This window comes from Salminus brasiliensis, chromosome 23, assembly GCF_030463535.1.
Source record: "Salminus brasiliensis chromosome 23, fSalBra1.hap2, whole genome shotgun sequence".
Classification (NCBI taxonomy): Eukaryota; Metazoa; Chordata; class Actinopteri; order Characiformes; family Bryconidae; genus Salminus; species Salminus brasiliensis.
The window spans coordinates 30,608,755-30,623,720 of record NC_132900.1 but is presented as its reverse complement, the minus strand read 5'-3'; the positions used below and the strand labels follow the sequence as shown (position 1 = coordinate 30,623,720).

General features: G+C 42.9%; 2 protein-coding genes across 2 annotated transcripts; one reads left to right on the top strand and one right to left on the bottom strand.

The window, feature by feature from the left end:
* The first annotated feature begins 7,028 nt into the window (after window positions 1-7,028).
* On the top strand, window positions 7,029-8,753 carry otol1b (otolin 1b). Its single transcript, XM_072669136.1, has 4 exons — window positions 7,029-7,422; window positions 7,549-7,638; window positions 7,721-7,792; window positions 7,870-8,753. Exons 1-4 carry the CDS (start codon window positions 7,029-7,031, stop codon window positions 8,751-8,753), a joined length of 1,440 nt encoding a protein of 479 aa, XP_072525237.1.
* Window positions 8,754-9,961: 1,208 nt separating this feature from the next.
* Window positions 9,962-14,935, bottom strand: LOC140545629 (high affinity immunoglobulin gamma Fc receptor I-like). Its single transcript, XM_072668514.1, has 6 exons — window positions 14,823-14,935; window positions 14,693-14,728; window positions 13,206-13,499; window positions 12,491-12,757; window positions 11,396-11,712; window positions 9,962-10,348 (listed from the first exon to the last, which is right to left on the bottom strand). Exons 1-5 carry the CDS (start codon window positions 14,845-14,847, stop codon window positions 11,423-11,425), a joined length of 912 nt encoding a protein of 303 aa, XP_072524615.1. The 5' UTR covers window positions 14,848-14,935; the 3' UTR covers window positions 9,962-10,348; window positions 11,396-11,422.
* Window positions 14,936-14,966: the final 31 nt, after the last annotated feature.

The window sequence follows — 14,966 nt, the reverse complement described above, 5'->3', positions numbered from 1 at the left end:
AATATGAAGAATAATTACTGAATAATTCATAGTGCCTACTTGATAAATCATGCTGAATACTAAACAGTTTATAATAGTCACTAAATAATTCATTGTGCATATTTTAAAACACACTGTAAATACTGAATTATCCATAGAATATACTGGATGATTTAGAGCAAATGCTGAATAATTGCAAAAAAAAAACAAAAAACTGAATAATTCATAGTGGATCCTGAACAATTCAGAGTAAATACTGAATAATTTAGGTTAGTTACTTATTAATTCATAGTGGATATTAAACAATTCAGAGTAAATACTGAATAATTTAGGATACTTATGGAATAATTCATAGTGGCTACTAAATATATCAGAGTAAATACTAAATAATTCAGCATATTTACTAAATAATTCATAGTGGATACTGAATACATAAGAGTAAATACTGAATAATTAAGGATAGTTACTGAATAATTCATAGTGCATACTGAATACATCAGTGGATACTGAAAAGTTTATAGTAATTACTGGATAATTCATAGAGGATACAGAGAAATTCATAGTCAAAAATAAGTCTAAAAATGGGTTCAAAGGGTCAATTAAAAAATTACTGAATTAATCATAGTGGATACTGAATAATTCAGAGTAAATACTGAATAATTTAGGATAGTTATTGAATAATTCATAATAGGTCTTAAAACTGAAGCTCAAAAATAAGTCTAAAAATAAAGGGTTATTATGAAGGGTTAATGAAACCTTCATAATAAGCTGAAATTAGAAGCTCGGTCTGAAAAGCACACAAAACAAACTTCTGATAAGAGCAGGATTTATCAGAATCAATAAAGAGCAATGAAATCAGAGCTCATTTAAATAAGATCAGTCTTGATGAGTAAAGGACTTGTCCTGGCCAGCGATAACCAGCCATTGTCATGTACAGCGTGTCACGCACGTTTCAGTGGCAGCAGGGCGGGTCCCTGACTTTATCCCAGGTGAGCAAACATACTGACCTGCTCAAGTGTTGCGGGAGGTAGCCTTACAGTGCTGAGGGAGAGGCCTGAAGATGAGGATTCTGGGCCCACAACAGAGGAAAGTCTTTTGAAATGTGCTTGGCCTCAAGCGGCCGTGGCTGTCGTGGTCATGGTGACGGTTGTCTTTATGGACGGCTGCGATTGTCTCTCCTCCTCAGCTGTATTTGTTTTAACCTGTTAGCTAAGACGTTCTTTTGTTAGCGGGATAAGAGCGTGACAGCTAAAGCTCAGTCAGCTCACAAAGGCGGCTCAGACTCCAGCGTATGGGGTTATTATGCATTGTTCATATGGATTGTTTAGTGAGTGACATCTTAGAATTTAACACGAAAGAAGAACCCAGACCAAAACACTCCATGTAATGCTATGCACCATTTGGACAAAAGTATTGGGACACCTGCTCAATCACTAATTCTTCCATCCAAAATCAACTGTCTCTACTATTCAGGGAAGAGGGCTTTCTACTAGAGTTTGGAGCATGGAGCATTGCTGTGAGGATTTGATTGCATTCAGCAATAAGAGTTCAAGAGGTCATGTCAGCAAGGTCAGGATGTTGGATGATGATCACCACCTCACCTCACCTCATTCCCAACTCCCCAACTCATCCCAGACGTATTGCTTGGAGCACCACCATCATTCCAGAGAGCGCACAGCTCTCCCACAGCTCCACAGCTCAATGCTGGGGGGCTTTATACCACTCTATACCCTGCAATACAGCTGATTTGCATGTGTGTGTGTATGTGTGCACATTTGCGTCAGCAATGGGTACAACTTAAAGTAGCTGAATGCATTTGTTAAAAGGGGTGTCCACAAACATTTGGACACATAGCTTACAAGGTTCCTGACACTGGGTAGTTGTAGTAGCAATCCTGAAGGCTGCATTTGTCACCTCTTACAGATGGCAGTAAGTCCAACAATGGCTTGGAGAGTCTAAATACATCAGACAGCGCCCTCTAGTGGTGCTTTGGTGGCATCAACGTGGTCACAGTAGGCTGCAGAAGAAAGGCGGTGTGATGTGTAGTTTAAGATTAAGGCTAATTGTACGATCTTCTGTTGGGACAGTTGTAGTAAGCATGAGGCTTCTTGGGCTGCATGTGCTAGTAATGCTTATCCTGTAGAAGTGCCAACAGCCAGGAGAGAGAGAGAGAGAGAGAGAGAGAGAGAGAGAGAGAGGGCCATGAGGAGGGCAAGCGGGTGAATGAAGTGCACAGTGCACCGCGGGCTCGGGTCAGGTTTCTGGGTCACTCTCAGTAACAGTGGCACTCAGCACTTTGTTCAGGTTCAGTATGGGTGACTGTGGAGCACTGGGCCAGAACCAATGTAGTCCTCCCACCTCAGGTGTGTGTATGTGTGTGTGGGTGGGTGGGTGGTTGGGTTGTGTGTGTGTCACCCCCCCACCCCCCCTCGGCATGCCTGACTTTATATATCTCAAGGCCGACTGGAACTTTTCTGCTCATTTTCTCCATCAGGTCATCAGGTGGATTCAGGTGGAAACAGCAGGACCTTCAGGAAACGAGACGCCAACATCTGGTAAATAGTTTTGCTTGCTCTTTATCTGTGTTGTAACATCTGGAGGCTCATATTCCATCCTTAGCCGTCTACTCAGAGACTAGATTAATGTCCACTTACACCAAACCCTGCCTAGGCTTCTCAGAATGGGTTTGTGAGGACCGCAAACAGTTGGGGCTTTGTTTTAGCACTGTCATAAACAGTCCGTTCCTGCTCCACTGGTCAGAACCGAAGTCTAGTCGAATGACAGTCCAGGACAACAGGACACATCTCTCAGCCTTCCAAGCTAAATACATACAAATCTGATTAGGTTGTGTCATTTGTGGCATTAGCTTTTGTCCAAATATTTATGGACACCTCTTCTAATGAATGCTTTTAATTACATTAAGCTGCACCCATTGCTGACACACATGTGCACAAGCATAAACATGCTCATCTAGTCCCTTTAGAGAAGTACTGCCAATGGAATAGGACTCTCTGGAGCAGATAACAGTGGGCCCATAGAGCTGTGATCTCTGGAACGATGGATGGTGGTGCTCCATTCAGTCCTTCTGGGATGCGTTTGGGAGTTGGGGATGAGGTTTGGATGAGGCGTGGTGGTGATCATCATCCAACATCGTGTCCTTTCTAATGCTCTTGTTGCTGAATGCAAATCCTCAGATCCTCGCAGCAATGCTCCTCCAAAGTTTTCTTCCCTGGACAGTAGAGACAGTTACTCTCCAACAAAAGCAGGAGAAGCTCGGTTAACACTTTTAATTTTGGACGTAAGAATTAAAAACCCATCTCCATGGTGGTGTAACCTTCTAATTTGTTTCAATTAAAATCATGCAAGCCATTGACCTAACTAACCCCACTGTGTGGAGGCTGTACTATAGCCTAGCTTTGTTTACATGCAATTTAATAGTCAACAAGAACTGTGTAGCATGCAAACCTCGCACAACTCAGTAATCAGTGTCTCAAGTTTATGGTATGAAAACGGGGTAAATTGGTCTCCAGTGTCTTCATGCTGCATGTTCTCCCAATCTCTTCATTTTCTGGTGGACTGTTACTGTTAATGATGTCGTAATAATAATTTTTTATCCCTATCCTGCACTGCCTGCTGCTCTGAGGCCAGCTATTATTTGGGCAAGGACTCTAACTCATGAGCCCAGCTTTGATTATCCAGCACCTTTTGGGTTTTTGAGGGGGTCCATCTGTTAGTAAGGGCAGCAGTATATCACATGTCACGTTCACCTAACCTTCTTAGCTTTCAATGGAAGTCAATCTTCAAAGGTTTCATTATAAATAAACTTGGAGCATTTCTATTGGTCCATTCATCCTGAAATTCACATTATGTCCAAAAGTGGTTAAAAAAACAAAAACAAAACTCATTTAAATATTTAGGAAATACAGGAATGAATGGCGGAATGCTCAAGAAATAGCTGTGCAAAAGTCTGTGCACCCCGCTTTATCATGTCACCATGATAAAAGTACACTGGGGACAATCTGGTGTCTTTGTGTTATACGTGGTTACCATAGTAACCATTTAGAAATCACTTCCAATACCACAGCAACAACATAGGAACACCCTAGCAACCACCCTAGCAACTCTCCAACAGTAAGCTGTGCTACCACTCTGCCTTTCCTTCAGTTCCAGTTTATTATAGTATTATAATACACTTTATAACATAATAACAAACAAAGTCGCAGGTTTTTAACAGTTAATAAATAACTGCATTTAATAGTTATATAATAGAAAGCCTGGGAGGCAGCGTCCCCAGTCTAGAGAACTCGATGAAAAGAACGAGGACCAAAAAATGAAAGGGGAAAAAAGAAAGAGGCTTTTTACACAAATGCTCCCACAGCCAGCCTTTTCTTCACAGGGTCATAGTGAGCTCCATTAAGAGCTTACCAGTCGAGCACAGCCTGAGCTGTTACTCTACCAGAGGCTAAAAGACACCTCAGGCTCAGATGGCAGACAAGCCCCGCTACCCCACCCCTGGGGGACGGAGGGGGCGCGTGTATTGTGGTGGACACCATGCTTCTCATAGACTTTCATAAGTAGTTTGTTTCTTATTATATTTAGAACAAGTGTCATTTTCTTCTATGATAACATAAAATTAAAGATATTATATTAACTATATTATTTTTTTAAATATTATAAATTAAACTGAAAATATATTTTTAAGTATTTTGAATACTTTCATGTAATAAAACTTTTCACAATCTGTATATTAAAATATTAATATATGCTTTGAGATACTTACTTCTAAAATCCAAGGTACACTCTATGTCAAAAATTTTGTGGACACCCTTTCTAATAGTGAATGCATTCAGCTATTTTTGCTAAGTTGCACCCATTGCTGACACAGACGTGCAAATGCACACACAGCTTGTCTAGTCTTTGTAGAGAAAGAATTACTGCCAATAGATTAGGACTCTCTGGAGCAGATGAACATCATGAAGCTATCGGCACCATGCTGGCTAATAATGCCAGGCGTGGGCTAGTAGAGGGGTATAAAGCCCCCCAGCATTAAGGAGCTTTGGAGCAGTGGAAGAACTGTGTTCTCTGGAATGATGGTGGTGGAGCTCCATCCAGTACTTTTGTATATATATACAATTTAGGATTTTTATGCTTATACAGCTGACCAGATTATTAATACTAATCTGAATAATAGTAATTTTATCAGCAAACTGTCTTTCAAACTGTTCATCAAACAGTTTTTTTTTAAGATGAGAGATAGATTGATTGTAACAGTGATTCCAAACTTTTGACTGTGAGTGTATAATGAGTTCACAGATCCTACTATACACCTTTCTGCTGCAATTTTAAACCCCCCAATCAAAGGCTCTCTATAACTCAAAACCATCCACTCCTGTCTGCTTGGCTGCGTCTGATTGGGGGGTTGTCGGGGTTGTAATAAAGGCCCTCTCTCTTGCCATGCACCTTGACTCCATCCTAAAGTGTTTTTGTGTGTGTGTGTGTGGAGGGGGGGGGATTCAGGGGTGCATGGTGGTCAGGGGGCAAAAGCTGAGCGCCTGTGCTAAGCGGAGGCGCCTCCGTCGTCCATGGAGGGAAGTAAAGTGAGTACCATGGTGAGGGCCTCTGAATGGTGGGGTGTCACCGGCAGGTCGAGGTGGAGCATTACCGCCCTCTATCTGTACTGCTTCTGAAGCATATCGCTTCTTCCAGACTGTGGACGAAGAAGACCTTGCAGACCTTCCTGCAGTCCACAGGCAGATCAGGTGTCAGTTTTCTGAGATTCTTGCCTGATTTTTTTTTTTTATTTTATGTTTCTGGAGCTTTTGGAGTCAAAAACCATACCAGCACCAGAACCAGTGTGGTCATTTAAGTCTGTCTGGCTTTTTTTTTTTGGATCCCTTCTTAAATTAGTGTTCCCTGATGGTGGCTGTTAGTAACCTTTCTTTTAGCTGAACGGACGCTTCAGAAGATAAGCTCCTTCCTCTAGAACCAGCTCAGGTTTAGGCCATGGTGAGTGATTGAGATTATCAGTGCTCTTTTGGGCAAAAGCTTTCTTGGATTGACACCAAATAGATTGGAACGATACTGATTCCTTGAGCTAGTTATGTAGAGCGGGTAAGAGAAAGAAAACATCTCAGGGTTCAAAACAAGTCTTTCTATATATAACCTTCCTTTAGAGGCTAGAGCTCAGTCCAGTTCAGACTGAAACTGGATACATCATTTATCTTTTTTTCTCTTTTCTTTTTTTTTTCTCTCTGTAGCCTGACTGATGTTTTTTTTTTTTTTTGTTGTTGAGCGCTCAGACCCCTTGTGCATTGCTATAACCCTAAAACCTCTACACTTGGCACCCATCCACTCACTGGGGTTGGGTAGGTACTGAAGGAATTCTTCCCATATCGAATGACCAGTCCCATTGCCCCTGGTCCAGCTGCCAGCCTAGTTTTCTTTTTCTTGCCTTTTTTGCTGTCTGCTGGATGGGCTGATTCATGAGGGCGCTGTATCCCATGTCACAAAAGCGCCATACACAAGAGAGGTAAAGAAACTTGGCCACTCTGGCAGGGTTCCGCATGGCCCAGTCTTGTGGCATTAGAAGATTAGTGTGTCCTCGAGTTTCAGACCCCCTTTGCTTCATCTTTTTTTAGACCCCTTTTGCCCCTTATTTGCTTTATTTAAAGGTCTAATCTCACATGTTAAATGTGCCTAGTCTGATTAGGTTCAGAACCTGGGCGTGTTGTGGGAGCTAGGACCAAGCATTTCAGAATTTATAAGCGGAGTACCTCATGGCTCCATGCTGGGTCCACTATTATTCCCGCTTTTTTGCTGATGACTGATTGTTATTGAACATGTAAAAGAACTAGCTGAATAAAAGTACACTTGTACACATGTCATTGCTATCTTGATCCGATCTCACCTTTACCTGATCTTGTTCACTCTTCTTTTATAGCGAGTACAACACAACTGACATAGTTGTTTATAATAAAGAGCGACTAACAACATATGAAGTATTACCTTATTATATAATATCATCTTTATGCTATCCACAGATATAGAAAATGAGTGCGTTCAGCAGTCGGACAGTCCTCTTAGCAGCAATTGTGCTGCTTTCGTCAGTCACCTGTGACGCCATCAAGGCGACTCAGCGGCCAAAGTACCAGTACACCAAGAAGCCTCCTCGAGACTTGATCCAGACTACTACATACGCTGGCAAACCCACAGTCACAGCAAGGATTGTGGACTACACCAAGCCAAAAGAGCGCATCCCCGTCGTTATTACACAGAGTACCACTGTCCCGGCCTATGCGGACTACCACACCGACACCACAGTGGCACCTAATGGTGCACAGGACAACTACACTCTAGACTATAACGAATGTTACTTCAACTTCTGTGAGTGCTGCCCTCCAGAACGAGGCCCTCAAGGTTTGAAAGGAGACATGGGGCTTCAAGGTGAGTCTAGCTTTCAGACACAGGTATGTCTGCATGTGGGACAGTTCTTCTTAATGAAAAAAAAGCCTCAGAGAACTTTCCATGTAGGAGAGCTTGATTAATCTGTTTGAAATTGCCCCTTTGTAGGACCTCCTGGTCAAAAAGGGGACCCAGGATCCAAAGGTGCTATAGGACCTGTAGGACCAACTGGAACTCCGGGTTTAAAGGGAGACAAGGGTGAGAAGTGGGAAGCACAGTTCAAATACTGGGGAAAAATATATTTATATTTATATTTAACATATCTATCATTTCTGAATAGGAGAGAAAGGGGAGAAAGGAAGCAGTGGATCTGGAGGCTCTCCAGGGATTACCGGGAAAGCTGGGATGAAAGGTATATTTCAGGCTTACGTACTGTAATGCCACTGGTCCTGCAGACCTTGATCATTTGATCGTTTTTCTTTTTAACAGGTGAAACTGGCACCAAAGGTGAGAAAGGGGCTGGGGGCCTGCCCGGATTCAAGGGAGCAAAAGGTGAAAAAGGAGAACCTAGCGAGAATACAACAAAAGGTGACAGAGGTGACACAGGCAAAGATGGACCACCGGGACACCCTGGCATCACTGGAGAAAAGGGCGAGAAGGGCGAAAGGGGAGAATGTGGCCTACTGGGAGACAGGGGACAGAAAGGAGAGCCAGGTGAAACCGGGCCCCCAGGTGTGCGGGGAGATCCCGGACCTTCGGGGCAACATGGAATGCATGGGAATCCTGGGATACCCGGAGAGCGCGGTGAGCCTGGGAGTCCTGGAGCCAAAGGAGAACCAGGACAAAGAGGCCCTCCAGGACTTAAAGGTCTGAGAGGTCTAAGAGGAATGAAAGGGGACAGGGGTCCTCAAGGGAAACGAGGTGATCGAGGACTTCGAGGAATGAAAGGTACATCAGGTGAAACTGTAGGGAGAGTGCGCTCTGCCTTCAGCGTAGGCCTCTACCCCAGCAAGTCCTTTCCACCGTCAGGCTTCCCGGTCCGCTTCGACAAGATCTTCTACAACGGAGAAAACCATTACGACGTTGCCACCAGCAAGTTCAACTGTACCTTCCCTGGGGTTTACGTGTTCTCCTACCAGTTAACAGTGAGGAACAAGCCCTTGCGTGCCGCACTGGTGGTGAACGGGGTGCGTAAACTGCGCTCGCGAGACACCCTTTACGGCCAGGACATCGACCAGGCCTCCAGCCTGGTGCTCCTGAAGCTCGCTGCTGGAGACCAAGTATGGGTGGAGACCCTTAGGGATTGGAATGGCGCCTATTCGAGCAGCGAGGACGACAGTACCTTTTCGGGGTTCTTGCTCTATCCTGACTGAGATCCACTTCAAAAACAGATCTTGCACTGAAGTCTACATGGCCATTGTGGGAAGCTGCCCTTTTCTGCTCATACACAACCATCTCTCTCCCTAATACTACTGATCTCAGAGCCATCTGCAGACCGTCTTTCCTACAGTGGTTCTCCAGAGTACAGGGCATCCAGAAGCAGTCCTAACAGAAGAGGAAGGGTTGAGTCTGTTTCAGAGCAGCATAAACATCCATTATTGCTTAGCATTGCTTACAAAACTGTGTCAATACATGCTGTATTTATTCTAGTAGGGAAATCAACTGCTTTTGCTTTTGCCATTCTTGTTGTCCATACTGACTGCTAGCTTTGCTGGTCAGAACTGAACCCAAACTGAAACTAAACACAATCTGTTAAATTATATGAGACTTATGACACAAATTATTATAAAAATGAGTCTCTGGATGATTTCTGAAGGGCTTTCTTATAGAAAAAAGACTACAAGTGGCGTAGTTCTGTCTTTAACCCATTTAACCTAAACACCAACTGCTCAGTTGCATACGTATGTTACTGTCATAGTATCTCAGTATCTCTCTAATATCTGAATAACACGCCTGGTGGTAAAGTGGTCTACACTGTAAAAAGTAAAAGTACATTATCCTTGAGGAACGTTTACAATTTAAAACTGTGGAGCCTTCAAGAAATGATTTTTAAACTGAAGAACCTCCTCAAGTTCCTGAAGGATCTCATACTTTTAACAGGGTAACGTCTGTAAGACTACAAGTGGCTCAATTCTGTCTTTAACCCATTTAACCCAAACACCAACTGCTCACTTCCACAGATATGTTAGTGCCATAGCATCTCAGTATCTCTCTAATATCTGAATAGCACGCCTAGACTTCAGGTGGTCAACACTCTTAAAAGCCCCTTAAAAAAGGCTTCCTCCACAGTTATTCAAACTGAATAAGCTCCAATAAGCTGTCTTATACCTTGAACAGTGTATTGTCTATTATTGTTGTTGAATTGTATAATAGAAGAATGTGAGAGCTGATATAAGAGTTTTGATTTAACCAATATATTAGAAATAATCAAAGAATACCAACAGCTTCTGACTTCATGGGTGGCATCTACATTTAACATGATGCGTTTATTATTATATGAATATAAATACTAATCTATGCCTTATCATGAAGAGGCATTTTTTGTTTCATTTGGATAAATCATACTCTCATACTCTCATACTCATGCAAGGTGGAATGGTTATTATTGATAACGTGTGACAGTCATTTATGACATACATTGTTACAGTATTGCTATATACATATACATATATGCATATGTGTTCAAATCAAATAAGAAATATGATATTTATGAAGACTCCTGGATCTGTCCTGGATAGATGATGGATATTATAAAAAGGCAATAATACGGTCTCAGATTCCAAATGTTTTTTTACAGTCTCAATCCAGTTGAAGACGGACAGTAATTAGGGGGAAAAGTATAAATCAGCATTTTACAGAAGAGGTACCAAACCCAGGTCCCTGTGGGGCCGGGGCTCCGCTGATTCATTTGGGTGTGAGAAAGCCAACAGTTGGAATTCTTGGTGGGTTTCAGGTCAGGGACTTGGCTCTAGAAAAAAAAAAAAAACAGTCACCAAGATGAGCCTAAACCTAGAGCTTCCCAATTTTACCTCCTGAACTCTGTTTCAAACACAGGTCTCTCATAAAGTACAAGGACACACTAGACTACCGAATGTGTCTTCTGTAGCTTAATTAATTAATTAATTAATACAGCAGACAAGTTGACTAACAGAAACTGTCCTTTTCTTTAAAGAAAACAAACAAACAAGCAAATATAAAAATAATTAATAAACAATCAATTAATCAAACAGAATCACTTTATTTGAAGGCTGCCTACTTATAATGCCTTCATCACATCCGTATGCCTTATGCTACTGATGGTAAAATTACACTTCCTGTGTGTGTGTGTGTGTGTGTGTGTGTGTGTGTGTGTGTGTAGTGGTACACACTCTGGACTGGTTTCTGTGCTTGTTGGTCTACTGGTGTGTAATAACTGTGTGTTTATAGTGGGTGAATGTGCTGTGTGTGTGATTGGGGTTTCTATAGCGTGTGTGTTAGCATTAGCATTAGCATCAGCCTACACTCGGTTCTGAACGGGTTCTTCAGCGCTGGTTTATAAACAGAGGAAGGTGAGTGAGCGGTTCTCTGGTTCTCCCGCTGGTAAAACACTAGTTGGCGCTCTGAACACCGCGGTTAAAACAAAGACTCTGAACCGGATTGGGATTAAAGTAGCCGATACCCGTGTATCCATGAACATAAGCCTGGATCGGATCAGTCCCTTTTGTTTTATGACATTGCATTGATGTAAGGTCCCTCAAACTAAAAAGGTATGGTATATTAAATATGTTATGCAATTTTAAATAAACTATTTATTGTTTATTTAAAAAGACTAGGGTTGGATTCCATGGGCAAGCTGGGCGAGTTTTTGGCTAGATTTCTAACTCTACAATGCTCTTCCTCCCTGGACAGTAGAGAGAGTTACTCCAGCAAAAGCAGAATCAACTTTACTGATGTTTGAAGAAACAATGAATGAGCAGGTGTCCCAATACTTTTGTCCAAATGGTGTAGCTGCTCAATAAATAAAGATCTCACATACCTTCGGACTTTTTTTTTTTTGCCACATTCATTTTTTGACTTTCAGCTCCACCAGGGCGCTCCACCTCTCCAACTTCAGAGTCCTTACGAAGGCCCTGCAGGCGTACATCCCTGCATCTTCCTCCGCCACTCTTGGGATGGTGTACGTTTCTTCGGGGGAGGAGGGGGCCATCCTGTCCTCATCTTTGTAGAAGTAGTATTCTATATTGTGGCCTTTTTCTCTGACATTCAGCTGGGTCACACATCTGAGGACCACATCCTTACCTTTGGTCACTGGAGACTTAGGCTGAAACTGGAGCTCAGGAGTGCTCAGTTTATCTGCGGTTGAACAGGAGAAGAAGAACAAGCGAAAAAGAAAGAAAGCTTCGATCAAATACACATCAGGCTACAGACAGCTTCATCTCCACATATGGACTGGGGTGTGATAACAGACCGATAAGGAGCAACTACAGGACCTTTTCTGACATCCCGTTCTAAACCCATATGCATTATTAATATGGAGCTCTACCAGCAGCAGCAGGTCTGGAGCTCTGCTGCAGTTACTGAGTCAGTTGGAGGCTTTTCTGCACTCTGCTCTGAGCTCAGCACTCGGCCCTGACCCCGCTCTGTAACTTTACGTGGTCTGACAGACACTCGGGGGCTGAGCTGATCTCTGTGAGCTGTTCCTCCTAAACGCTTCCACTGTTCAATAATAACACCACTCACAGCTGATGGAGGAAGATCTAGGAGGGATTATTATTAATTATAAAATTTCACCAGCTGACTTGTTGTTGGTGCAGCAGTGTCTCCTATTACATACAGAACCACGCTTTAGAACCTCCCGAAAGGCAGACTGCATGACTAGGGGCTTGATTTCATATACCTGTGGAAAATGGAACTGAATAAAGCATCTGAATTTGATGATTAAGAGGGTGTCCAAATACTTTTGTCCACATTTTTAAAGACAGGCCAACTTAATCTGATGCATCTTAATCTGTGACTGATTACAGAATACAGCTACAATACAGCAGAGTTAACTCAACTTAATTCAGTCAAAGGTTCTCCTAACTCTCTTTTTATTATTATGTTATACTTCTGCATCTCGGCTTGGTCTTACCTAACACGGTTACAAAAGCAGGCAGGGACTGGGCAGAGTGGTAATCGTATTTCTGAAGCCAGGTGGCCCTGCACGAGTAGGAGCCCTGGTCCATCAGAGTGAGGCTGGTAAACTCCAGGTTTTTGTCCTTCTTTTTGAGGATCTCAACCCCATCCTTATAGAAGATCACCTCCACCAGCATGGGGTCGTCTCGAATGCGGCAGGTCAGGATCGTCGCTTCATTGATGAGTAGAGGCTCTGCTGGGACTCGCAGGAGGGCCCAACCACCTGTTGATAATAACAGCACATTATTAGGGCTGTTTAAAGCATCAGGCCTCTAATTTAATCCAAATCCAGTTCCAAGAGTCTTTGTTTTAACCGCGGTGTTCAGAGCACCATCTAGTGTCCTCCAGGTGCCATTAACGGACACTATCCCCAGCCGGCTGCAGCAGCAGTGCGGACGCTCTCAGAAGGTAAATGAAGGAGTTGGAGGATAAAGAGCCCAACAGTGGCAGCTTAGCGGATGCAGGCATTGAACCTACACCCATCCCGTGACCAATAACCTTTGCTAACTGTTCTGCTGACTGTCAGGCGGACATATTTGTCCTGCCTGTCAGGGTAAATCTGTTACGGGATCAGATGGGATCTGTTATTTTTAGCCCCAATTTTTTTGATATCGACCCAGTACCTACACAGCCGTCCATCCCCCAACTGAATAGAAACCCATACATCTTACCATCCACTTGTAAACTGAGGGGCTCGCTTATAAGGGTCTTCAGCGAATAGGGCCAGGTGTCAATCTCTTTCTCTCCTTGGCAGGTATAGTTCCCCCCTTGCCAGACAGCAGCATTTTTCAGATCGTACACCTCCAAGGTTTTCAAAAGGTTGCCGTCTTTGAACCAGTGGTAGCTCCACTTTGCCGCGGGGTCATCAGGTACGCTGCAGGTGAGTTGGACTTCTTCCCCTGAGAAGAGGCGAACCTCCCCAGAGTGTACCGTCACTTTGGCCGCTATGGGAAGAGGTGTGGGGTCTGGATGGGTGGGGAAGGTGGATTGTATTAGTGGAATTACATTGACTCACATTGATTGTTACTGTGATGCTGAACGCAGAAGGCTGCACAGAGACTTCATAGCAAATGCATAGGCATTAGTGAGCATAAGGGGCCTTACGGTTCGTTCCATTTATAACACTGTTATGAAGCATCATGACCAAGTAACGGCATGGTATGAATGGCTATGGTGTGGATGGTAAGTAACGGTTCTTATGAGGCCTTATAAGTTCAATAATGGATGCTTTATAACAGTGTTATGAATGGACACAATGTCACTTTGCTGCCTTATATCGATGTAATGTCATTTCACAAAACTGATATTAATTCAGTTAAAATTCCAATACTGCTTTATACTGTAGATATGTTATCCAAAGCTTACGCATGGGTTATGAAGTCCCTATGTAGGCATTTAGGCTTCAAATACCCAAATGTAAACTTGCCCATAACTTTAAAGGTAGATGCCATAACTGCCATAAGCTGGTCATAACTGTTCAAGCACTGCTTCATAAGCTTATGCATGTGTTAGAAGGCCTCTATGTAGGTAGTCTTTTTCAAGGTAAATCACATTAAAGGAATAGTTTGGTGAAGCTAACAGACAGGCTAACATTCCTAACAAACACTGGATTTAGGCTGCCACCAATCACAGCTTGGTAAATATGCCCCAATTCTCATTTATCCATCATCCATTGATCCGCCGTCAGGGTCGCGGCAGGTCCTGGGCCATAGCTGGAATCATTGTGTGTGTGCAAGGCAGGAATACCCCCTGGGCAGGGTGATGGACAGGGTACCCCACACAGCCATTCACTCACACACTCCTGACTAGGGGGAAATGTTCTTTAGCATTTAAAACCATGTGTTTTTGGGAGGTGTCACCATGCCAATCCCCATTTATTTGCTTAAGAAATCTATTGCAAATATATGTCAACAGTTTTAGGCCTGTATTTCCCCCTAGATAAAATTGGTGACAGTCCAAGTCCTAGTGTTTGTTAGCAGTGTTAGCGTAGCATCTTCCATTCTAAACCAGAGAAGCAGACATCAGCTATTAAGCATGTCTTGGCTGATTGAAAAGGCTTAATGAGGCTTAATTATGTAATAAACCTTTAAAACTAAGCATTTTTTTTGTTAATAATGAATTATTACGTAACATGGCAACAGGGCTAGACTTTACGTACCTTGAGACTTGGCAAGAGTAAAGAAAGCTAAAACAGCTACAAGAAGAGAGGAAAAATAATAGCATCATTAAAACACCTTCGATTAGATGATAAAACGTCCTAATGTGTCCTAATGTTTGCGGTCACTCACCGATAGAGCCAGGTAAGAAGTACATGGTGCTGGGATGGTCGGTGTTGTGTTCTGTGATCAGTTTGAGAGACACTAAGCCTTTATAGTTTGAAAAGGATCCAGAGTATTTCCCCTTTTAATGCTTCAAAAGCACAAAAACAGGAA

Bases quoted from the DNA above. Each gene is read 5' to 3' on its own strand.
- LOC140545629 (XM_072668514.1), bottom strand. From the start codon at position 14,847: ATGTACTTCTTACCTGGCTCTATCG. The intron at 13,500-14,692 runs GTACGTAAAGTC...CCACCCATCCAG, and splicing joins TACTCTTGCCAAGTCTCAAG to ACCCCACACCTCTTCCCATA. The intron at 12,758-13,205 runs GTAAGATGTATG...TATTATCAACAG, and splicing joins CCTCAGTTTACAAGTGGATG to GTGGTTGGGCCCTCCTGCGA.
- otol1b (XM_072669136.1), top strand. From the start codon at position 7,029: ATGAGTGCGTTCAGCAGTCGGACAGTCCTCTTAGCAGCAATTGTGCTG. The intron at 7,423-7,548 runs GTGAGTCTAGCT...GCCCCTTTGTAG, and splicing joins AGGAGACATGGGGCTTCAAG to GACCTCCTGGTCAAAAAGGG. The intron at 7,793-7,869 runs GTATATTTCAGG...TCTTTTTAACAG, and splicing joins CGGGAAAGCTGGGATGAAAG to GTGAAACTGGCACCAAAGGT.